General features: G+C 45.0%; 2 protein-coding genes across 4 annotated transcripts in view; one reads left to right on the top strand and one right to left on the bottom strand.

Annotated features, from left to right (window-relative positions):
* Positions 1 to 9166, bottom strand: part of NSUN2 (NOP2/Sun RNA methyltransferase 2) — a 34274-nt gene extending 25108 nt beyond the window's left edge. For 2 of the 3 annotated variants that reach the window (XM_037799154.1, XM_037799155.1), the window contains exons 1-5: positions 8995 to 9099; positions 8709 to 8866; positions 7957 to 8061; positions 4383 to 4488; positions 462 to 533 (exon numbers count right to left, since the gene is read on the bottom strand). In XM_037799154.1, the coding sequence (XP_037655082.1) occupies positions 462 to 533; positions 4383 to 4488; positions 7957 to 8061; positions 8709 to 8866; positions 8995 to 9099 (546 nt within the window). Of the gene's footprint in view, positions 1 to 461; positions 534 to 4382; positions 4489 to 7956; positions 8062 to 8708; positions 8867 to 8994 lie in introns of all 3 variants that reach the window. The other variant, XM_037799153.1, reaches the window with a different exon arrangement.
* A 406-nt stretch (positions 9167 to 9572) lies between these two features.
* SRD5A1 (steroid 5 alpha-reductase 1) overlaps positions 9573 to 25320 on the top strand; it is a 50884-nt gene continuing 35136 nt past the window's right edge. Inside the window, exon 1 of the mRNA XM_037799480.1 lies at positions 9573 to 9921. Within this exon, the coding sequence (XP_037655408.1) occupies positions 9641 to 9921 (281 nt within the window). The 5' untranslated portion in view covers positions 9573 to 9640. The remainder of the gene's footprint in view (positions 9922 to 25320) is intronic.

Consider the following 25320-nt stretch of genomic DNA (forward strand, 5'->3'; position numbering starts at 1 on the left):
TCAGCTCAGCCACTTGTAACTGGAACCCTGGGCCAATTCCCTAACTTCTCTCTGGCTCATTGTCCTCACCTTGGAAAATGGGGATAGTTATATCATCGACCCTCACAGGGCGTGTGCAAGATAAACTGATTTAATTCATGTAAAGGGCACAGACCATCTCCCGGGCATGTAATGAACTCTCGGTATATGTTCACTATGATTTTCAACTTGATTTAGCAGGATCGCTAATGAGAAATCTCCATACTTAATAAGCACATTCAAACCTTAAGAGGGAAGGAATTATAATCTAAATTATCCAAATCAAATAGTACAAAAAAAAAGTCTAAAATAAAATATAGCTCTGAAAGAGTACAAAGAAAACTAATTACATCAAGATGAAAATGTTTCAATAAAATGAAACAAACAGGCACAACACTGGTAAGAGCCTGCCCACCCCGGTTTTTCTGTTCAATACACAATACCTTGTGATGAGGCTGAACACTGAGCAACAGTGGTGGGATCATGCTGACGGCCTCTTGACGGCTGATATTTCCCTTAGAAAACAGAAAAGAATCAGCAACTATATTAAAACGACAGAAAATTTAGATATTGAGCAATCTTTCAAATGCAATAGAAAAACAAACCATATAATCTTCCACAGAAGAAAAGAATCAGTTTTATCACGCAGCACGTTAAGCATGACGGATTTTTATACTAGCGGCTATGATTTAGAGTATTATTAGTATCCCAAACTTACTGTTAGAATGTTAGAAATTCAGGTATGATAATATTTATGTTTCATTGCAGGTATTACAGTTCTATTAAAAAAAAAAAAAAAGGACTTTAAAGCTTACACAGTCCCCACCCCCCATCTCGTGAAAGTATAGAAGCTAAGTGACCAACTCTCAAAACTGGTCAATGCTATTTATTTAAATACCCTAGCAATAATGAGAAATTGAATCTAGCATAAAACAAAGTTATTTTTAGGAAGTTTTTCCTTCTTAGCTAAAATTATAACTTCTGTTTCTTGGTCTTCTTCTGCCTTCAAGAGCAACCTTGTCCACTTCCTATTCCCCACAATGACCTTTCAAGGAGATTAAGCATCAAGCACTGCTCCTGTCATCCACCCCCTATGAGAAACAGTACCTCCAATTCCTCACTGAACCAACTGCTCTAGTGGGTTAGCATACCATTTTGAAATGCACGACTGTTCAGATTCAGACAAAAGCTCCTTGATATACTCCATCACTTTCCTCACCCATACTCCATTTTAATATTACGATTGAAAGCTTAAAAAATAAAATAGCTATAAAAAACACACGGCTTGCCTAGGGCTTCTGTTCTATTGCATCCCTGGGTCTTTTGTACTTGAACAGCCCCCTAGGAGGGGACCACTCATCTTACACCTACTCTAAACACAGACTTTTACATGTCTATCTGCTAATTTTCTTCTCCTGGGTGTCTGGCCAGCAATGAGTCTGTGGGGACCGTTTCAATTTTGAGTCACTCACTTGGCACCTTGATTCCAAGCCTTTGGGTTATATATGATTCTGTTAAGTCTGTCCTCTGTTTTCATCCAAGCTTCCAACTAAAATATTAAATAAGATGGGACGTAGGGCCTGTGCTTACAGACAACCAGCAGTGAACCTCCTGATTCAGAAACTCCTTGTAAGGTTTCACAGGCAGCTTCCAATAGTCCCAGGTCATTGCTATCAATCTCAAGCGAGTGCCACCGGAATTCTGGATCAAACCCAGGCTGGCTCCCTCCAGCATCCACTGTCAACGCTAAACTCTCACCTCCACCTCCAAAGACGCCAAGGCCTGGCGCCTCGTGACCCACCCAGCCATGCATCACGCTGCTCCCCACACACCTGCTGCTCTCCTTACAATTCAAGCCGAAACGCTTCTCTAAGTTTTTGTGCTTATCCTGACCTGCCACCTGGACGAAAAGCTAAGCACAAGAATCCCCTCCTGGACTGGCCACAAGAACAGAAAAGGGCACACAGCAGCACTGGTTCTGCTTTTTCCTCGTTATCTCGGGGCAAGCCAGGCCAGCGCAAGCCCTTGGTTTAAAGAGGCTATGGACAGAAAACCACAATGGCAGCAGACAGCTTGTGGGCTGAGTTGATGAGCAGAGAAGGTCAAGGATTTTTAAATCCTTAAGTCTTCAGGGAAGAAACCAGAGATGCATAATAATTCTGTTAAGTTCAGAGTGAAAAAGAAATAAGCATTATCTGGTGACACACAGACATTTACCTGGATAGAGAAGATGAAGACTGAAAAAAAGGGTGGAAACTCTGCTTTAAAATGTGAGACTATTAAGAATTCCAAGAATAAAAAGGATGTGGCAAAGCTTACAATACCCATGATCCGCATGAGCATTCACTGCATCATTTATGGCATGAGCAGAGAGCTATTTTGTTGGGGAAGGTTTGATGCTTCAGGTAAGAAGTTCAGGACTGGACTGCAATCAGGGAATTGGGAGAGGCAAAGAAACCAAGGTGAAGACAGACGTTAGTTTTATGAGAACCAAAGCTGTTATACTTAAGTGTTTATGTTTGTTTTTGGCAAAACTAGAGTCTAGGAGCAACATGTCCAAGAAAAAATAGAGATGATAAAAAGTGCATGTATACATTACTAAATTTTGCATTTGTAGCTAAATTAAATCAGAAGACTACTTATGGTTTTTAAATTGCTATGAATTAAAGACAATGGGGGAGCATGGGGGAGCAAAGTAGAGGGTCACACCCTGCTCACATATTGTGTTCAGGTGACAATGACATGCACCACCTAAATTATTTTATCATCTATTTGGCAGATCAATTTAAACAGGAAAGCAGCCACGAATACCCTTTTTTAAAAGAGAGTTTTGAAAATGATCACTGTGCCAGTTTGTATATTATTATGTCCCCCAGAAAAAGCCATATTCTTTAATGCATTCTTGTGGAGGCAGACGTGTTAGTGCGGATTGGGTCGGAGCCTATTGGTTCAAGTGTCCATGGAGATGTGACCCACCCAACTGTAGGTGATAACTCTGCTTGGATAATTTCCATGGAGGCATGGCCCCGCCCATTCAGCATGGGCCTTGTTTAGTTTACTGGAGCACTATATAAGCTCAGAAAGAAGGAGTGAGCTTGCTACAGCCAAAAGGTACACTTTGAAGAATGCACAGGAGCTGAGAGAGCTAGCTGGAGCTGAGATAGATATTTTGAAGATGGCCATTAGAAGCTAATGCAGACATTTTGGAGAACGCCATTTTGAAATGCAACCTGGGAGCAAGCAGACGCCAGCCACATGCCTTCCCAGCTAACAGAGGTTTTCCAGATGCCACTGGCCATCCTCCAGTGAAGGTACCGGATTGTTGAAGTGTTACCTTGGACACTTTATGGCCTTAAGACTGTAACTGTGTAACCAAATAAACCTCCTTTTATAAAAGCTAATCCATTTCTGGTGTTTTGCATTCTGGCAGCATTAGCAAACCAGAACAATCACTTAACTTCAGCTGTAAGAAATAGTTATCTTTAATTTCATGGCAATTTTGTTAGTGAACAACAAAAAAGGGATCTATTTCTTTAAAATATATTTGTACAGAAACTGCATGTAATTCTAAGTTTTATTCCTACCATATGTATGTTTGGGGAAGTATTCATTCTGTAATTGCCAACGTGAAGAAACAAAACAGTTTTTTGAGAATGAAGACTTATATATCTCCATTCTGTATTTTACATGCAGCAGAGTTATCTTCATAGGGTTTTGTGTGTGTGTGTGTATTCACAAAGTGATATCTGTATTGTAAAACAATAATGGTGAAGGAAATAAAAAGGCTGTTAAAATTTTGTTTTAAATCTTTGTAAAGTCATTATTCCAGAGAGTAAACTGATATCTTACAGCTTATCTAGATCATAACCAAAATGCACTTATTAATAAAAACTGATACTTTTTAAAAGTCTTACTTTTACTAAAACAATTTTTTTTTTTGCTTGATTTTATTTTAAAACCTCTCCCCCACTAACTTGGCCTTACAAGCATATTACTTCATATGTATAACAGGCATTTGGAATGTGCACCTTAACAAGAAAGGACAGTGGATTGAGTAGCTATCTCTTGAGCAACACCCTGTTGGGCAAAGTGCTCTGCTCACCTCATTTCTACAGCTACCCAAATCCATGCAACAGGACACCAAAGTTATTAAAAACAAAAGTTAAACTGATAACTCGAACTGATATTATTAAACCTCATCATCAAAGCTGATCAAAATAACAGGCATATAACTAATCAGAAATTACAGGGAGCACATGCCCACACAGGTGTGTGCCCTCACGGACAGGGATGGTTACAGCATCACTAGGAGACACCCAGTTAAGGCTTTCGGGGAACAAACACATCAAAAGAAATCTACTTACAGATTCAGTTTCGCTAACCAGAAAATGGTGAAACTTTTCCAATTGCGGAGACTTTCTCAAGATTTTCCGACTTAAATTTGTGTGCCAGGCAAGTTCTTCAGGATACCTGACCAAAAAGAAAGTAAGACATCTAAGTATTATATATAATTAAGTGCTCTCTTTACAACTTGTTGCTTGTACAGATCATATAACAAGCGAGAACCCAGTTTCGCTCTACCTAATTAGGCCAGAATAGGAACTGCCAAGTACAGCCAGCCTGCAACTGTGTCACTGGGACATAAAGGGCCCGATCATAACCACATGGAGCCCAGTCAAAAGCAGGAGAGCCTGGGGTGGGGGTCAGGAATGCTATGTATGAAACTACCATAGAGCCACAGTGATGAAAGGCTCCCCCTCAGACGGCAAGGTGAGGCCTCCTCTGCTCTTCACTAGGTCACAGTGGTATAGAGGGCAAGAGAAAAATTAACGTGGTGAACTATTTAAACTTAAAGTGCAGATCACACCAAATCAAACTGAGGCAGGAAGGCTTTTTTTTTTTTAAACTTCTGGGTCACAGACCCCATTGAGAATGACAAAAAGTCCCTTATGATCAGAAGTGAGGGTAGAAAAGGAGACAAGGAATGCCAGTGGGGCATATCCCAGTAACGAGGAGCCCTGACTTTCCACTCTGCTAGAGTCCTGCTGGAGTGCATCCAAAGGCTCTGCTAGAACCCTGGCTAAATGCAAACATGGCCTCACATGAAGAGTTTTCAGAGGGTTCTCAGTCTTAGATGTTTGAGAAACATTTGATTCAAATTTTAAAAATATATGTATTTCTCATGATTTCTAAAACAAACCAATCCAATCATGTATTGAAATGTTTCACATATTTAAAGAGATTCCACTAACGGAATATAAATAATTGTTATTTATATAGACAGAAGAACAAAGCATTTCCTGCTCTTTCTGTGACTACCCTTGAACTTTCTATGGATGCTGATGATGTCACTGACAGAGAAGGTTGTTCTTAAACCTGGCTGCACCTTTCTGCTGTTCTGCAACCACACAAACCGGCACGCTAATGTGCCACTAATTCAGTGCCAGCCTGAGCACAGCCCATCACACCTGGGAAAGCATAACGCAACATCAGCCTTCTTGTTAAGTCATGGGTGCAACAGCGAACTCAATTTGGCATTGCAGGGTCACAATATTTCCATGCAGCCAACTGCAACTACGGTGACAGCACTGAAAATGAAGCTGGAACTTCCGGAAAACGTAATACATTTGACTGCTTTGAAACCGAGAGATTATTTGACAGAAGCCAACTTGGGCACTTAAGATTTTAAGAAACTGCTCATCAATCACGATATGACGAGATATATTTCAAAGTTTTTTCTACCAAATAATAAAGATTTAAACTGGCTAAACGTGTTCACTGCCAGCCTCCAAATGAAAACTAAATTATATTCCACTGTGTACAAAACTGTTAGGAAGAATATATGAGCTATTTCTAGTTATACCTAGCACATCGGACAATTTAGACAATGCCACACAAACAGAAGTCTTGATAAGTTTCGGCTTTACTTACTTGTTGAGAGATCTCACACATGACAAGTGAATTTGACTGAAAAAACATTTACAGAATAACGCTGTCACGCAATTGTCACTGATAATAGAAAAAGCTATGAGTAAAAGGAACAATGTTTTGTTCACACCCTTCAGTTATGTGTTCACAAACATGAGAATTACTGGCTGTTAGCAGAGAATGATTCATCTTCATTCTTCAACCAAAGGCAACCCCAGAGGGCTTTACAAGGGTATTTCAGAGCTGCTTCATCATGTACAAAACAAACAAGATGGAAAAGTAACTGTTAAATGTTAATAGGGATATTAAAACAAAAGTTTTAACCAGAGTCTGGAGATAAGAAAAAACAGCAAGAATTATTAACAACCCACGGTTTCTCAGTTTGTTGGAACCTCCAAAAGAAAACTACCAAGATGATGCCCCTTGAGAATTCAACGCTTTCATACAGGATTCCTACTAAAAAGCCAATTACTCCCTTAACTCACTTCTAGACCCAAGATTTAAGGGAACAGACGTTTCGTTTTCCACTGATCACAGAAAGCAGCAAATACAAGAAAAGCCATGAGAAATAAAAATGGGTCCAACACCAGTAATCCTATTAAACTTGCTTCTAAAAAAGTACCAGATAACCTCAAGTTGGACCCAAGCTTCATTTGTGAGACTACTGATGAACGGCATCAGTACTGTCAGTCAAATCTTCCTCCCGAGGCACCAAGAGGATATAAGTCTACAACTGACTTACTACGAGAAAAGGAGAAACGCTTAGTCATGTGATGGCAACCTCACCACTGCAATGCCAACACCAGCCGAGACTTCTACACTGACCTCAGCACAAGGCACAGGCAATTAGTGAAAACCAACAGCTATCCAGCACTTGAGCTGTGTCCCTGTGCTACAATGCTCAAGCTTCTAAAATCAGACTAAATGCTTAATAATAAAAAAAGAAAAAAAAATTTTTGAATTTTTTGCAAAGAATTGTGGATTTATTCTTGTATCCCAGAAACAGTATGATGTCTGGTTTTGAAATTGGTAGAATATTGATTTTAGCATCTGGCTACTCAGCATGCATTTGAAATGTGTATTCTGTGCATCTCTGTGATACAGACTCCAAAAATCCAAATGGACAATGAAAGAAAGAAAAACAAGCAAATCAACAGCTCTGGAGTGATGACAACCTGGCCTTGGCTGTGCTCACTGCAGGGTCACCAATAGTTCAGACAACACTGTGACCTCAATAGTCAAAACCTCAGAAAATGCTGTTAAATTCATATTTTCATAGCAACCACTGAAAAGAAAAGCATTTTTTTTCTTTTGTGAGAACTCTCAAGTGTCTCCAAGTTGAAGTGTGAAATTATTACAATTTGCCTTAGCAACTCTCATATTCATAAATGAACCCAGGGCACTTCTGAGTAATTCTAGGATTGTACAAGACAGCTTGGCCAGGGTCAGAACAAGGGATCACCTCCACACAAATGAGACTCGACCAGGCCACGAACAACAGGTAGTCTCCAGGACAGGTTAAAAAAAAAAGGGTTAGCTTGGAAAATGTCTCAAGCAGGAATGTGCCCATGTGCTTGAGGCTGTAAGAAGACTCAATCAGCTGGAGCAGTCTGTGTTGGGAAATAAAGGAAGATAACCTGGCATTTGTCAGGCCAGGTCTATCCTTTCCCTAAAGAGAGAGCTACTCTGCATGTTTGGAATGTAAGAGCCTTAAATGGAAATGGTGGAAGTGGTACCGTAAATGAAAGAAAGGGGCTGCATCTACAGGGAAGAATTAATTCGGAAGGACTTAAATACATAAAGCTACAAATCATGTATAAAAACTTGCAATCATGACGCAAAGGAATGTTGATAAAACCATTAGGCAGAAGGACATTAGGATGTCTGGACAGTATATTCAGGCTAACTCTTGAAAGCTAATACTAAAAGCATTACAAGAAATGTATTTAAGCAGACAAAGATTTGAATCCCAAAGAGATATTAAACATGACCAAGGCTTGTTTTACCTACCAACTTAGTGGCTGAGGAACTTCAACTTTCTGACCATCCACCTCCAGGTCCTCCAATTCCTTGAAATACTTGTTCTTCAAGCAATGGAGAATCTCTTTTGCATGACTATTGGAAAACAAGCACATTACAAAATGACCTGAAAAGCTAATGTAATACATTATATGTTTTTTCAGATTACAAGAGCTTTAAAATTTAAACCAACTTAGCATGAAGAACATACTCTTTAGTCATTTGGTCATTTTACAGTACCCCTTCAAAACTAAAACAATCCTCATTTTTTTCTTGCTAAGGGATGATAAGCTAAATGCAATATTATCATTTCCTTCCTGCTTTAATATACCTGAATTTCATTTTTACTTGCAACATACCTTGGAAAAGTAATTATATAAAGATCTTAAAAAATGGAGAAAACCAGAAAACTTATGCCAATTTGGTAACGTCAAAAATTTTCATTAAGTTCCAAAGGGCTAGCTCACCAATTTCCAATAGCCCAACCTTTCTCAGACTGGATTCTTACTTCTTCCTCTAGGCTCCCACTTGCAACTTGAAGTAGGGAAGTACCTCCTTGGCCTATTCCATCGGACTTGTGTTCGTTCCCTCCTCAATGCTTCTGGAATTTAGCATCCTACCGCTGATACGCAGAAGTTCTGCAACACGTCCCGGGGAAAACAGCACTCCACCCCCACCCCCCATTTTTTTTAACGTGATCACCCTCGTCCCAATTCCCGAATAAACGAAGTCAGGCTCCCCACCTTTTGTAACCTGTAATCCTTAAAGTGGCCGGGAGGGGTTCCCTGAGCGCTTCCATGAACTGGTCCCACTCGCCCTCGGGCACGATCTTCAGCTCCTGGTAATAGTGCTCGAACAGCTTGTTCTCCTTGACGATCTCGGGGTACCCCCCTTCCCAGCCCTGAGGAGAGAAAGGAGCGTCAATCCCCCAGCTTCCGAAGGGGCCGCCCTAGCCGCCGCCCCAGTCTCTGGGGTCGGGAATGGTCCACGCGGGGCTCCAGGGCCCGCCCGCCGCACCCGGATTCCTACCGCATTGTTGCGCCTCCCGCCGCCCTGGGTGGCGTCCTCTGAGCCCTCGGGCTGCTGCTGCTGCTGCTGCTGCTGGAGCCGCCGGATCCGCGACCGCCGCCCCATGGCACACGCAGCTGCCCACACTGCCCGCAGACCCCGGCCCGCCACTGCCGACACCGCCCGCGCGCGACTTCCGGGCTAGAAGTCAAGGCCCCCACGCGTCCGGGCCTGGTCCTCTGATGAGCCTGCAGGGGTCCTAAAAAAAGCAAGCAAAGAGCACCACAGCCCGTCGTCCCGGAAAAGGACGAGGGAGGGAACCGCGCCGACAACCCGAAGCGGGGAACTGGCCCCTACAGAGGGGCCCCGAAGATTTCTTCACCCTGGCTCAGGCAGCGCCGCGGACAGCCTGAGTGACGACGCATGCGCAGAGCCGGGAGTAGGGGGCGGGCCTGGCGGGGGCGGGCTCCGGAAGCTCGGGCGGGGGCGGGATTGGCTGACATACCCCGCCCGAGGCCCCGCCCCTGCCCGAGGCCCCGCCCCGCGGCTGGCACCTGTGACTCGGCCCCGCGGCGGTGCCACCCGCATGTTGGGCCCGCGCCGGGCTCAGGTGAGCGCGCCTCCCGCCGCCGCTGCCCTAAATGCCCCCGCCGCGCCGAGCCGGGCCATGGAGCTGATGGAGCAGCGCCTGCTCGACGCGCTCGCCTACCTGGAGAGCGCGCTGGGCGTCCTGTGCATGCTGCTCGTCCGCCGCTTCGGCACGTCCTACGGCCGCTACTGGTCGCCGGGCTCCGCCTGGCCGGTGCCGGCGCGCTCCGGCTGGGTGCTGCAGGAGCTGCCCTCGCTCGCCGTGCCCCTCCTCCTGTGCGCCCACGCGCCCGCCGAGCGCCTCGCCCGCTGGCCCAACGGCGTCCTGCTGGCCATGTTCCTCGTCCACTACGCGCACAGGTAGAGGCCGCCCGGCCCCCGCGCCCTCTCCCTGCAGATTCCCACTCAGCCCCGGGTGCCCTCTCGCTGTGATCCGGGACCCCGAGCCCTCTCCAGTTTCCCACTAGGTCCCCCGGAGCCCTCTCGCTGTGATCCGGGACCCCGGGCCCTCTCCAGTTTCCCACTGGGTCCCCCGGAGCCCTCTTGCTGTGATCCGGGACCCCGAGTCCTCTCCAGTTTCCCACTGGGTCCCCCGGAGCCCTCTCGCTGTGATCCGGGACCCCGAGCCCTCTCCAGTTTCCCACTAGGTCCTCGGGTGCCCTCTCGCTGTGATCCGGGACCCCGAGCCATCCCCAGTTACCTGCTCGGTCCCCCGGAGCCCTCTCGCTGTGATCCGGGACCCCGAGCCCTCTCCAGTTACCTACTCAGCCCCGAGTGCCCTCTCGCTGTGATCCGGGACCCCGAGCCCTCTCCAGTTTCCCACTGGGTCCCCCGGAGCCCTCTCGCTGTGATCCGGGACCCCGAGCCCTCTCCAGTTACCTACTCAGCCCCGAGTGCCCTCTCGCTGTGATCCGGGACCCCGAGCCTTCTCCAGTTTCCCACTGGGTCCCCCGGTGCCCTCTTGCTGTGATCCGGGACCCCGAGCCATCCCCAGTTACCTGCTCGGTCCCCCGGAGCCCTCTCGCTGTGATCCGGGACCCCGAGCCCTCTCCAGTTACCTACTCAGCCCCGAGTGCCCTCTTGCTGTGATCCGGGACCCCGAGCCCTCTCCAGTTTTCCGCTGGGTCCCCCGGAGCCCTCTCGCTGTGATCCGGGACCCCGAGCCCTCTCCAGTTTTCCGCTGGGTCCCCCGGAGCCCTCTCGCTGTGATCCGGGACCCCGAGCCCTCTCCAGTTTCCCACTGGGTCCCCCGGAGCCCTCTTGCTGTGATCCGGGACCCCGAGCCCTCTCCAGTTACCTGCTTAGTCCCCCGGTGCCCTCTCGCTGCGATCAGGGAGCCCCGCGCCCTCTCCCTGCAGTTTCCCACTCAGCCCTATGTGCCCTCTCGCTGAGATCCCGGACCCCCGTGCCTTCTCACTGCGATGTCGGACCCCTGCGCCCTGTTCCTGCGATCCCCGGACCCCCGCACTTTCTCCCTGCAGTTTCCCATTCTGTCCCCCACTCCCTGTCACTGTTATTCTGGACCCCGGAGCCCTCTCTCTGCAGGTTCCCTGCTCTGCCTCCCGGTGCCCTCTGCCTGCGATCCCCGGACCCTCGAGCTCTGTCACTGCTGCGATCCCGGACATCCGAGCCCTCTCAGTGCGATTACCCACTCCACCCCATCCCACCCCACCCCACCCCCAGCGCCCTTTCACTTCACTTCGATCCAAGCCCTTTCTCTGCGGTTGCCCACTCCGCCCTCCAATCCCCTGGTGCTCTCTCCCTGTGAGCCCCGGACACCCGCACCTTCTGCCTGCGACCCCAGGACCCGGGCCCTCTTCCTGCGGACCCCTTCCACCCCCACTCCCACCCTGTGCCCCTGACGTGCGGACCCTGACTCCCACATCCTCTCCCTGCAACCTCCAGCCCCCCAGTCCTCTCCCTGCAGTCACCCACTCCGGTCCCTTGCAGTCCCCACCTCCCTCACCCCTGTCCCCAGGGAGCCCTCCTCCTGGCCACTCTCTCTGCAGTCCCCCTCCCCCACATGTTCTGGGCGGCTCCCTCTGCCTGCCTACCTCTGATGTCCTTTCCCACTGTCCTGCCTTCATTTCCTGTACCCTCTCCCTGCAAGATCTGCCCCCCGTCCCCTTTGTCCCTGGCAATGTCTCCTGTGTGCCTATCCCCAGTCCTCTTTTCTCTGCAGACCCCAGGCCCCCTTTACCTGTGTCCCCCTCAACACACACACTTGAGGAACAACAAAGGGGAGAAGGTTAGAAATGACTAAAAGGGAGTAAGAAGTTTGGGGAAAGCATAATCTGTGCAATAAACCTGACCTTTGGCCTTTAGATCTTTCTGATTATAACCAATGGAGTAACAGCAGTTGCAGAGGTCTGGCTGTTCTTGAAGGCGTTCCTTGCCATTTTTGGCCCATCCATATGTTTGGGTTGGAGCTGTTTTATCCTAGCCCAGGCAAGTGGCTGCAGTTTAGAAACCTGGTTTCCTGGCTATGTTGTAACTTCCCCTCGACAGCACTTGTTAGGATGGGCTTGCATAGAGCACTTTCAGAAGAGTCACCTCCACGTTACACAAGGAGCCCCAGAGCCCTGCCTGTGCACAGGCACCTTCTAGACCATGGCCTCAGATGTATGTAAGGTTTTAAAGATGACGTCCACTTCAAATGGCTGTCTGAAATCTTCAGGTCTTCTGAGAAGATGGCTCTCTCTCCAACTCTGCCTGGGACCCCTAGCCAGACAGTGTCTTTTGGCTCTTCCACGCCTAAAAGAACAAAAGTTTAAAATCAAAATGTACAAGACTTTCATTCAAACTCCAAAAAGCAGCACTGTGAAATAAGAGGCTCCCTGCGTCTGAGGGATTGGGCTCCCGTGCTGTGTGAGCATGGGCAGGTACTCAGCCTCTCTGAGCTCCCGTCCCCCCAAACACCTGCTTCACAGGGAGAAAGGAAGCCGTGTGCATGGGTATGTCTGTAAGCCTACTGTGTTACGTCCCGATGGGGAGAAAGCTCCACGAGGTCAGGCTCTGCATCCCCAGTCCTGGAACATTGCCAGAGACACAAGACAGGTCTGGATATGTACTAAGTACCTGGATGCCAGCTCCTTACCTGACAACAGATTCTGTCTCTGTTCGCCCTGCACACAAATCCCTCATCTGCTTTTAGGTCGGCACCTTAAAGGGTGACAAATTCAACATTCAGCAAAGGTGTAGAAGTGCTGCCTGCCCACGTGCCTGCTCAGGAGTATCGTGTTAACTGTGTGCCCGGCTAAAGTTACCCAGATGGGGACTGAGCCTGACTGGCATTGGAATATCAGTACTTCCCCATAAGAATGCCAGGACCCCTGTCTGTCCGTCTGCTCCTCTGATAGCTGCAAGCCAGCTCTGGAGTCGGTCAGACTGCTCATGCTACCCGGCCCCCTCATTTGTGACCTGGGTCAAGGTACGGTGCTGTCCGGCACCCGGGTGTCTGGTTAATGAAGTGGGCAGAGGGAAGGCACCGGCTTGCGGCGTTGGCATGTGGTGCAGGAAAGGTGGCTCCATAAAAGGCTCAGTACATTTCCCATTGCCTGACACGTGGCATCCGTGCACAGGTGCCACTCATGCACTCACGCTGCTGCCTGTCTTGAGTCCCAGTCAAGATTATTTCTGAAGATGTGACAGTGAACACAAAGGGACCACTTTACTTGCACCTAGACCTCCTCTGCTGGAGGAATGAGCGCAGCTTCCTCCTGGGGCCACTGCCACTTCTAGGGTGTCAGCTTGCCACGGTCGTTTCATACAGATGGGGTCCCTGAGGCACCCAGAGTTGTGGATGACAGAGTGCTGGGGCCCAAGTTCCTGATTTCTAGATCAGTGGCTCAAAAACTTCACTCCAAGAGGATCTGCTGGGTCAAGTGCAATTTTTTCAAACCACAGGGGTATTTTTTTTTTAAGTTGTACATGCATTGTACATATAGCCAGTGTAGTTTAGGGACATTTACTTTTTCCAAATAGGAAAGATAAACATTTTCCATTCTACCAAAGCAACTAATTTATTCAACAGACACTCGACCTGACTCCATGAGCACTTAAAAGAGAACAGTGTTTTTTATAAAGGACCCAGCTGATCCCATAAATATTTACTGGCACTGGGCAATGCAAAGGGTGCAAGCATGAGTAGAAGAAGACTGTGGATGCCAGCACATTTCACAACAGTGTCCTTGGGATAGCAGCCAGGGTGCACTGGAGAGGCACGAACCAGGGCGGGGTGGGGTGGGGTAGCCCTAAAGACCTTGGCAAGGTAGGTGAGTGAGTAAGGCAGGAAAGGGGCAAGGCTCAGCCATGGGTGAGTCAGGGAGAGGTGAGAACTGAAACCAGGTGGAGGTGTTTCCAGCTGCACATGGGGCATGAGGGAGGCAAGTGGGCATAAGTCTGCCCAGCAAAGTGTGGCAATGAAAGGAAGCACAGGAACAGGACACTTACCTCGGGCACCAGAGGGAAACTGAAGGGCAGAGTGTATTTGCCTCTCAGATAGGGGAAACCATGCATTTTTGTTCACTCAGGAGCATTTACTGAGGGTTGACTTAGGTGCCAGGCACTATACTAGTTATTGGGGAAACCGCCTTTATTAGGGTTCTCTAGGGAAATAGAATGAACAAGAGATATCTGTAAATATAAGATTTTATAAAAATGTCTCATGCAACTGTGGGGATGCACGAGTCCAAATTCCATAGAGCAGGCAATTAACTGGCAACTCGATGAAAGTGTTCAATGAGCTCCTCAGAAAACGCTTCCCTGGTTAGCTGAAGAAGTAAAGATCCTCTCTCTTTCTCCCTTAAAAGTCTTCAACTGATGGGATTAAATCCAGCTTATTGAATTCTCTCATTGTGGAAGACATGCTTCATTGATGTAATCAGCCACAGATGCAATCAATTGATTGATGATTTAATAAACCAGCCTTCTTCCTTATTAACAAGCCACAAATGTCCTTGCAGTAAAGGTTAGGCCAGTGCTTGCTTGACCAGACACCTGGACACCATCACCTGGCCAAGATGACACACGAACCCAATCATCACTAACCATCACACCGACAGAAGATTTTCCTTTAAGCAGTCAAGGACCAAACGACAAATTGTGGGGAATCTGTGGGAGCTTTTTAGTGTAGCAGCCAGGGAAGGAAGGGAACCCTGTCTGGAATACAGGGTGGGGGCAGCTGTGATGGAGGCAGCCTGGGTCCTGACGCATTCCCATTCGCAGCAGCCTGCTTGTCCCATGGCCCTGGCTGGTGGCCTGTTCTCTGGCATCCTGCATGCACTGGGGTCTCCTCCTCCCTGACCACGTGCTGTTGAGTTCCTGAGGGGCAGAAACAGGTGCTCCTCCAGCCTCCGTCTGCCCCATGCCTGGGACAGTGTGATAACAGGCCTGTGCCAGTTTGAATGTATTATGTCCCCCCCAAATGCCATTATCTTTGATGGAATCTTGTGTGGGCAGACCTATCAGTGTTAATTAGATTGTAATTCTTTGGTTGTTTGCATGGAAATGTGCCCCACCCAACTGTAGGTGATAACTGATGAGATATTTCCATGGAGGCGTGGCCCCACCCATTCAGCATGGGCCTTGATCAGTGGAGCCATATAAATGAGCTGACTCAGAGAGAGGGAACTCAGTGCAGCTGTGAGTGACATTTTGAAGAGGAGCTACAGCCAAGAGGGACACTTTGAAGAAAGCACAGGAGCTGCAGATGAGAGACAGTCTGAAGACACTTTGAAGACAGACTCTTACTCCGGAGAAGCTGAGAGAGGACAAATATCCCAAGTGCAACTAAGAGTGACATTTTTGAGGAACTGCAGCCTAGAGAGGAACGTCCTGGGAGAAAGCCATTTTGAAAACAGAACTTTGGAGCAGACACCTGCCATGTGCTTTCCCAGCTAACAGAGGTTTTCCAGATACCATTGGCCATCCTCCAGTGAAGGTACCCGATTGCAGAACAGGGCCCAAGACCACTGCCTTCTCACGACCCCCCACCAGGCCTCCCCTCTTCTCATCCAGGGCCCCAAACCTCCCTTTATTCTCTCTTTCTGTCCCCTGTCCACTCTCCTAGTTGCCCATTGTTCAAGTTTGCTAATGCTGCCTGAATACAAAACACCAGAAATGGATTGGCTTTTATAAAGGGGGTTTATTTGGTTACAAAGTTACAGTCCTAAGGCTATAAAGTGTCCAAGGTAAGGCATCAACAACAGTTACCTTCACTGGAGAAAGGCCATTGGCATCCCGAAAACCTCTGTTAGTTGGGAAGGCACATGGCTGACGTCTGCTTGCTCCCAGGTTGCATTTCAAAACGACATTCTCCAAAGTGTTGCTCTTGGAGAGTTTTGTCCTCTCTTAGCTGCAGCTGCTCTTCAAAATGTCACTCTCAGATGCTCTGCTTCTGGGCCTGTGTGGTTCTTTTTAAAGTACTCCAGTGATTCAATAAAGACCCACCCTGAATGGGTGGGGCAACACCTCCATAGAAATAATCCAATGAAAGGTCTCACCCACAGTTGATTGAGTCACATCTCCATGGAAACACTGAACCAATAGGTTCCAACCTAATCAACACTAATCCGTCTGCCTCCACAAGATTGCATCAAAGGTAATGGTGTTTTGGGGGACATAATACATCCAAACCTACATGCCCATGTTTGCACGTCATGGTCCCAGTACTGTCCCTTCAATTCCTGCCCCTGTGTTCCACCTAGTCACAGCTCTTCATCTTTGTCCCAACCATCTTTTTCTCTCCCCATTATTCCTCACTCCGGGGCCAGCACCCTAGCCAGGTCCTTGTCGCCCACATGGGCTCTTTGCTAGGCTTCGTCGCCCTGGTCTTTTCCTCCTCTTATCTTTAGATCCTGCTTTGCTAGAAATCCACGGTCGTGGCCCATCCTTGCCCACATCAGCTCAGAGCTGCCCTTGCTGTGGTTCCCTAAACCATTGTCTGCCCTGGTGTTCTGCTCCTTTCTCTCCAGTCGAGCATGTTTTGTCAGTATTGCCTGAAGCCAGGCTACTTTTGCTTGTGGGTTTTTCCCTTCCAGTTCTCATCAGTGAGTTATAATCATCAGATTATTTCTTCACCTGTTAGTCCATTTAGCAGACAGTTGCCAAGTGCAACTTGAGCCCAAGTGCCTCCTCTTCTAACACCCAGATCCGTCAGCGCCATGTGGGATTTAGAGACTGCCTTATCCTCGACTGCGATTCCTCAAGGAATTGTGCCTATTTCTGATCCACTGTGTTTTCTGTTCAGTTCTGTGAGGCTCCAGCCACACTTTGAAATGTGTGATCACCATCTTCCTTCCCCAGGAGGGGCTGTGGAAAGGGGAGGGCCCACTGAACCACCGCCTGTGCCTTGTGGATTTTAATAATTTGAGAAAAGAAAATAATTTATGCAAAGGTATAGAACAAAGGAAAGTGAAATACTTATTTTTGACTTTAACTTTGCATGGAAACAGAGAAGTGCGTATTGGGATCTTTGCAATTTGGTCCTGGATACAAGAGTCTTTTACAGAAGGAAAGACAAGAAAAGCGAAGGAACCCAAAGCTAGGAAGATTTCAAATGGCTAAGGAAAAAGTAATCAAGCCAATTATTAAAATTAACAATTATTCAGCTTTAAACATTGAAATATGATTAAATCTCCCATTGTCTAAATTAATTCCAAATCACCATATTAGATAATTCATTGCTTCCAAACTTGGAGGTACAACGTTATAGGTTTGCCTGAGTGATTCTGGCTGATATTTTTTGTTTTTGAGAGTCGTATCCATTTGCTGAATGCTAATTTATTGTTTCAAGGAAACTGAGGTATTATTGTTAATTCCAGTTTGTTGGGAAAATATTTTTAAGAGATGATTCTTGTAATTTGCTGTGTGAATTAATGAGGCATGGAACTTGTTTCCAGAATTACAATGCACTAAATCTTATTTTAAATGTGTTAAAGAATAGCCATTCCCAATGTGTACATGCATTTGGACCCTTTTAAAAGAGTGCTTTCACTCGAGTCTTTCCCCTTAGATTACCTCCAGTATATGGGCAGCTGAGGTCTGTGAGAACCACTGCCTTCTTGCTGCCCCATCTACGGGCACCACTTGCAGCCCTTGAGGATTGCTAGAGCAGATGTATGTGTAGGTTAGCTTTGGGGACTTTTGTTCTTTTGGTAACTGTTTTTCTTCCTGGGTACTCATTGCAGTACTTTTTTCCTACTTAAAATTCGACAATATTGTGCTACCATCAACACCATCCATTACCAAACTTTTCTGTCAACCCAAACAAAAACTATGTCCCCATTAAGCAATACCTCCTCATTCCCTGCCCTCACCCTGGCCCCTGGTAACCTGTATTCTAGGTTCTGACTCAATGAATTTGCATATTCTCATTATTTCATGAAGTGAGATCATAAAATCTTTGTCTCTTTGTGCCTGGTTTATTCATTCAACATGATGTCATCAGTGTTTATCTACACTGTACCATGTATCAGAACTTCATACCTTGTGGTGTGTATATACCACATTTTGTTTATCCATTCGTCTGATAGACACTTGGGTCTCTTCCATCTTCTAGCAATTGTGAATAATGCCACTGTGAGCACTGGTGCTCACATATCTGTTCAAGTCTCTGCTTTCAATTCTTTTGAGTATATACCTAGAAATGGGATTGCCCAGTCATATTTTAATTCTATACTTAGCTTTCTGAGGAACTGCCAAAATGTTTTCCACAGTGGCTATACCATTTTACATTCCCACCAACAATGAATGAGTGTTCCTACTTCTCCGTATTCACTCCAACATTGTTGCTTGTTTTTTTATTTTCATTTTTAACAGCAGCCATTCAACTAGATGTGAAATGGAATCTCATTGTGGTTTTCATTTGCGTTTCCCTCACGGCTAATGATGTTGAGCGTCATTTTATGAACTTATTGGCCATTTGTATATCTTTTTTTGAGAAGTGTATATTCTAGATGTTAAACCTTTATCAGATTTGTGGTTTCCATGTATTTTCTCCAAGTAGCTTTCTTGTGGATTTTACAGGACTTTTTTATATCTAGGATAATGTCATTTGCAAATAGGGAAAGTTTTATTTCTTCCTTTCCAATTTGGATGCCTTTTATTTCTTTTTCTTTCCTAATTGCTCTGGTTAGAATTTCTAATACAATGTTGAATAGCATTGTGACACTGGGCATCCTTGTCTTGTTTCTGATCTTAGAGGGAAAGCTTTCAGTCTTTCACCATTGAGTACGATGTTAGCTGTGGGCTTCTCATATGCCGTTTACAGTTTCCTTCTATACCTAGTGTTCTGGTTTGCTAATGCTGCCATTATGCAAAACACCAGAAATGGATCGGCTTTTATAAAGGGGGTTTATTTGGTTACCAAGTTACAGTCTTAAGGCTGTAACACATAAAGTCTCTAAGGCAAGGCATCAACAATAATGTACCTTCACTGAAGGATGGCCATTGGAGTCCAGAGAACCTCTGTTAGCTTGGAAGGCATGTGGCTGGTGTCTGCTTGCTCCCATGTTGTGTTTCAAAATGACATTCTCCAAAATGTTGCTCTTGGGACATTTTGTCCTCTCTTAGCTGCAGCTCCTCTTCAAAATATCACTCTCAGTTGCTCTGAAGTCCCTCTGTTTGTGAGCTCTTTTTGTAGGACTCTAGTGAACTAATCAAGACCTACCCTGAATGGGTGGGGCCACATTTCCATGGAAACATTCAATCAAGAGGTCACACCCTAATCAAAGATGTCACTCACAATTGGGTGGGTCACATCTCCATGGAAACACTCAATCAGAAGGTTCCAACCTAATCAATACTAATATGTCTGCCCCCAAGATTGCATTGAAGAATATCACTTTTTTTATACAAACCAGCACCCCTAGCTTTCTGACTTTTTGTCAAGAAGCAGTGCTGGATTTTGTCAAACATCTTTTCTGTATCAATTAAGATGATCATGTTTTTTGTTGTTGTTTTTACTTTTTTTTTTTTTTTTTTACTTCATTCTGCTAATGTAACTAGCATTAGTTGATTTTCTCATGTTGAACCACCCTTGTATAACTGAGATAAATCCCACAGGAGCAATAAAACTGCATTTAAAAAAATTCTTTTAATGTGCTGTTGCATTTGGTTTCCTAGTGTTTTGTTGAAGATTTCTGCATCTATACTTGTAAGGGCTATCTGTCTATAATTTTCTTGTGGTATCTTCATCTGGCTTTAGTAATAAGGTGATGTTGGTCTCATAAAATTAGGTAGTATTCCCTCCACTTCATTTTTTTTTTTTTAAGAGTTTGAGCAGGATTGGTGTTAATTCCTCTTGAAATGTGCAGTAAAATTCACCAATGAAGCCATATGGTCCTCGGTTTTTTGTTGTTGATGGGAGATTTTTCAGTTACTGATCCAATCTCTTTACTTACTATTGGTCTGTTGACAGCTTCTATTTCTTTCTGAAATAGGCAGTATAGGTAGTTTGGGTGTGTCTAGGAATTTGTCCGTTTCGTACTGGTTATCTAATTTTTAGGTGTTCAATTGTTCATAGTATCTTATAATTCTTTTTATTTTTGTTTTGTTGGTAATTGTGTCCCCTTTCATTTGTGATTTTAGTTATTTGAATCCTTTCTTTTGTTTATTTTGTCAATCTAGCTAAAAGTACTGTTGATTTCATTGATCATTTAAATGAAACCAAGTTTTGGTTTTGTTGATTCTCCCCACAAGAGCAGAGAATGGGGACCACAGAAAGGACCTCATCCCTCTTTAAAAAGCTGCGTTCCAGTCCTTGTCCCTTTCCTAACACTCACAGGAGACCCCAAGAAGGGTCCCAGGGTCTCTCAAGGCCCCACATGCATGGCCACTCATGTGACCCCAGGGCACACACTGGAGCAGAAGTCTCTGGATTCTCCTTCCCTCCCATAATTGTCAACATGACGATGCACCAGTCATCACCCTCAGGTCACGGCCAAGCCCCAGACCACAGTGGCCTCTTGCAACCAAAGAATATTTTCCAGGGAAGTAAACACAACAGTGGCAGAATAGAATACCTGTTTTAATCCAAACCCAAGGTTGGTCAGCCTTTCCCATCAGTGCCAGAGAGCAAATATGCTAGGCTTTGTGGGCCAAGAGACAAAATAGAGGATTTTAGACAGATATTCATAACGAGGGAGAAAACAAATTCCACAACACTTTCATTGACAAAATTTAAAATATAGTTATGTAGGGGAGGACTGTGGGAAACTGGTGGAGCTGGAAGCTCCGGGATTCAGTCCCTCTACCAAAACAGCTATTGTGCTGGCAGGAACAGCCTGAATCAACTATTTTGGGACTCTGGAGTCTGGTGGATCACTTCGCAGCATCCAGAGAGAGGCTGGAGGAAGAGGTAAACTGCAGTTAACACCAGCGAATTTCACCATCCAACAGCAGCTACCCTCCCCTCCCCGGCCCTGGGGCAGGCAGTAGTGGGGGCTGCAGCACAGGCCCCCGTCCTCCAGATCCCAGGGAGGTGCGGTCTGATAACCAGTCACAGGTTTTGATTAGCTACTTCGGCTCACTGGGGGCCCAGCTCTGAGGACAGTCTCCCAGCCTCCCTCAGGCACTGGAAAAGCCATGGTTTGACAGATCTGCCTCTCAATAACAACAACAACAACAAAAACTGGCAACCCCAAGGAGTGGGAGAACTAGATTTCCAGAGTTATAACAACATGATACTCAGAATGTCCAGTTCTCACAAAAAATTACAAAACATTCAAAGAAATAGGAAAGTATTGCACATTCACAGAAAAAGAAGGAATTTGTCTGACATCATCCTTGAAGCAGGTCATTCATTGGAACTATTAGCCAAAGACTGTAAATCAACTGTCTTTAAAATGTTCAATGAGCTAAAAGCATCCATATACAAGGAACTAAGGGAAATTAGGAAAACATTGAACAAAATAAAGATATGGAAATTCTAATAGGGAAGCAAACAAATTTTGGAGCTGCAAAGTGCAGTAATTGAAATTAAAACCTCATTAGATGGAGTCAATAGCAGATTTGAACATGAAGAAAGGATTAGTGTTCCGGTTTGCTAATGCTGCCATTATGCAAAACACCAGAAATGGACTGGCTTTTATAAAGGGGGTTTACTTGGTTACAAATTTACAGTCTGCAGGCCATGAAAATGTCCAAAGTAAGGCATCAACACAGGTATTCCTTCACTGAAAGAAGAGCAATGGCGTCCGGAAAACCTCTGTTAGCTGGGAAGGCATGTGGCTGGCAACCACTGACCCTGGGTTATATTCCAGCTCCTCTCTCAGCTCCTGTGCATTCTTCAAAATGTTGCTCTTGGGGCATTTTGTCTTCTCCTAGCTTCTCTGGAGCAAACACTGGGCTAGCATCCCCAAAGTGTCAGCAAGAGTCTGCTTTCAGTGGCCATCTCCAAGATGTCTCTCTCAGCTGCTCTGAGTTATTCTGTTTGTGAGCTCCTTTATAGGACTCCAGTGATTAAATCAAGACCCACCGTGAATGGGCAGGGCCCGTATCTCCATGGAAATAACCCAATCAAACATTTCATTCACAGTTGATTGAATTCACAGTTGATTGAATCACAGTTGACTGAATCACAGTTGATTGAAACACTCAAAGGATTCCAACCTAATCAATACTAATAACATCTGCCCCCACAAGATTGCATTAAAGAACATGGTGTTTTGGGGGACGTAATACATCCAAACTGGCAAAATCAGTGAACTTGAAAACAAGAATTTTGGAATTATACAGTGTGAGGAGCAGAAAAAAATAATACAGAAAAATGAACAGAGCCTGAGGGACCTCTAGGATGCCATAAGCATACTGATATATGTATCACTGGAGTCCCTGAAGGTTGAGAGAAAGAGACAGAAAAAAACATTTGAAAAAATAATGACTGAAAACTTCCCAAACCTTTTAAAAGACAGGAACATACACATCCAGGAAGTTCAACAAACTACAAGTAGGATAGACTCTAAGGGGTCTACATGAAGATCAATTACAATGAAATTGTCAAAATCCAAAGGCAAAGAGAGGACTTTACAAGGAGCAACAAAAAGAGGATTTTACAATGGCAAGAGAGGAGTGAGTTGTCACATACAAGGGATCCCCTGTAAGATTAACAGTGCATTTCTCATCAGAGACTGCGGAGGCCAGGTAACAGTGGATAACATAGTGACCAAGAATTCTATATGCAGAAAAAGTATCCTTCAAAAATGAAGGAGAAATTAAGATATTTACAGATGATCAAAAGCTGAAGTAGTTCATTATCAGAAGAACTGCTCTGCAAGAAACACTAACGGGAGCCCTTCATGCTGAAATAAAAGAACACTAAACAGTAACTTGAAGCCATAAGAAGAAATAAAGAACACTGGTAAAGGTAACTACATCAGTAAATATAAAATCCTGTATTATTTTACTTTCTGTTTTTTTTTTACACTCTATACTACTTAGCAGGCAAATATGTAATATTACATTTTTATCTGTGTTAATGTTCTAGTTTGCTAATGCTGCCAAAATGCGAAACACCAGAAATGGATTGGCTTTTATAAAGGGGGTTTATTTGGTTACACAGTTACAGTCTGAAGGTCATAAAGTGTCCAAGGTAATGCATCAACAATTGGGTACCTTCACTGGAGGATGGCCAATGGCGTCCAGAAAACCTCTGTTAGCTGGGAAGGCACGTGGCTGGCATCTGCTCCAAAGTTCTGGTTTCAAAATGACTTTCTCCCAGGACATTCCTCTCTAGGCTGCAGTTCCTCAAAAATGTCAGTCTTAGTTGCTCTTGGGGTGTGTTTGTCTTCTCTTAGCTTCTCCGGGGCAAGAGTCTCCTTTGAACAGCCGTCTTCAAACTGTCTCATCTGCAGCTACTCTCTCAGCTTCTGTGCATTCTTCAAAGTGTCCCTCTTGGCTGTAGCTCCTCTTCAAAATGTCACTGTCAGCTGCACTTCTTAAATGTCGCTCAGAGCTGCACTGAGTTCCTTCTGTTTGTCAGCTCATTTATATGGCTCCTGTGATTTAATTTAGACCCATCCTGAATGGGTGGGTAACAGCTCCATGGAAATTATCCAATTAGAGTCATCACCCACAATTGGGTGGGGCACATTTCCATGCAAACAACCTAATCCAAACATTCCAACTTAATCCCCACTAATATGTCTGCCCCACAAGATTGCTTCAAAAGATATGACTTTTTCTGGGGGACATAATACATTCAAACCAGCACAGTTAGTAAGTATAAAATGTACAAAGATGTAATCTGAGACAATAACAACATAAAGGGAGAGGGATGGAGATATACAGAGATTTCGTATACTACTGAAACTAGGTTGTAACTATTGGAACTAGTTTGTTATTAGTTTCAGATGTTAATTGTTTTTACAAATTTGATGGTAGGGTTCATGTTTCAACTTGGCCAGGTGATTGGGCCCAGTTGTCTGGCCAAGCAAGCACTGGCCTAATTACTGCAAGGACATTTCATAGACTTAAATCATCTATGATTGCATCTGTGGCTGATTATAGCTACAGTCAACTAAGGGGAGTGTCTTCTGCAATGAGACATTTGATACAATCAGTTGAAGCCTTTAAAAGAAGAGGTATGTGCTTTGTGAAATTAGGAACCCCCTACTTTGTAAGTCAAGCCCTTGATATTGAGTCTTGCTTGAGTGAAACTTACGTTCGTAAAGGGGATGCTAAGCCCACCTATAATTATGCCTAGGAGTCACCTCCACAGAACCTCTTTTGTTGCTCAAATGTGAATTTTCTCTCTCTAAGCGCAACTCTGCAAAAAATTTGCCACCCTCCCCCCAACATGGGGCAAGACCCCCCAGATGAATGAGTCTCCCTGGAGACATGGGACATGTATGCCAGAAATGAGGATGACCCTGACATCCAGGAGTTTAGAATGCCTGTGTGACCTAAAGGGGGAAAAGAAAGGCAACAAAATAAGGTTTCAGTGGTTAAGAGATTTCAAATAGAGTTGAGAGTCTCTCCTGGAGGTTTCTCCTATGCAAGCTTCAGCTAGATATGCCAAATGGCCACAATATGATAAATCCAAGTCAACAGTAGTTCCCCAAACACTAAAGAATAGCCGGGTCCCTATCTGACACTCTATGATAAAGTTTCACCCACTAAGTTTATTCTTCAGAAAATTAAATCCTCAAGAGAGCTCCTATGCCAGCTGAGTCCCAAAATCCAGAGGCAATGGCCTTTTCAAGAACATCGACCAGTTGTATCTCCTTTTCCCATAATGTCAGCACCCTTTTTCAACATGAACAAATTAGGGTGGTCACTGCCTAGACATCCCTGAAGACTGGGAAAGTGATCAGACTACAGGAAGGAGTAGCAACAGACAAGAGGAATTTAACGAAGGATTATGAATACTGAATCTCTGTATAATTTTCTTTTTCTTAGTTGCTAGGGTATTAGAACAGCTAGAAGGAGAGAATTGAAATGATGGAATTGTAACACATGGCATCCTTTGTAATTTGTTCTATAGCTACTTATTAAATTGTAATTTGAAAGCTATCACCTTTTTGAATATATGTTACATTTCACAATAAGGAAATGACTGAAACTATGGTGCTTTAACTCATAACATTCTTGGAAATTTCCTATATAACTAGTTGTTAAATTGTACTTTGAAAGTTATCACCTTTTGCATGTATGTTGTATTTCACAATAGGGAAATAACTGAAACTGGGGAACTATAACCCATAACATTCTTTGAAATTTGCTCTCAAACTACTTGTTAAATTGCACTTGGAAAGTTAT

Source organism: Choloepus didactylus, chromosome 11, assembly GCF_015220235.1.
Source record: "Choloepus didactylus isolate mChoDid1 chromosome 11, mChoDid1.pri, whole genome shotgun sequence".
Taxonomy (NCBI): domain Eukaryota; kingdom Metazoa; phylum Chordata; class Mammalia; order Pilosa; family Megalonychidae; genus Choloepus; species Choloepus didactylus.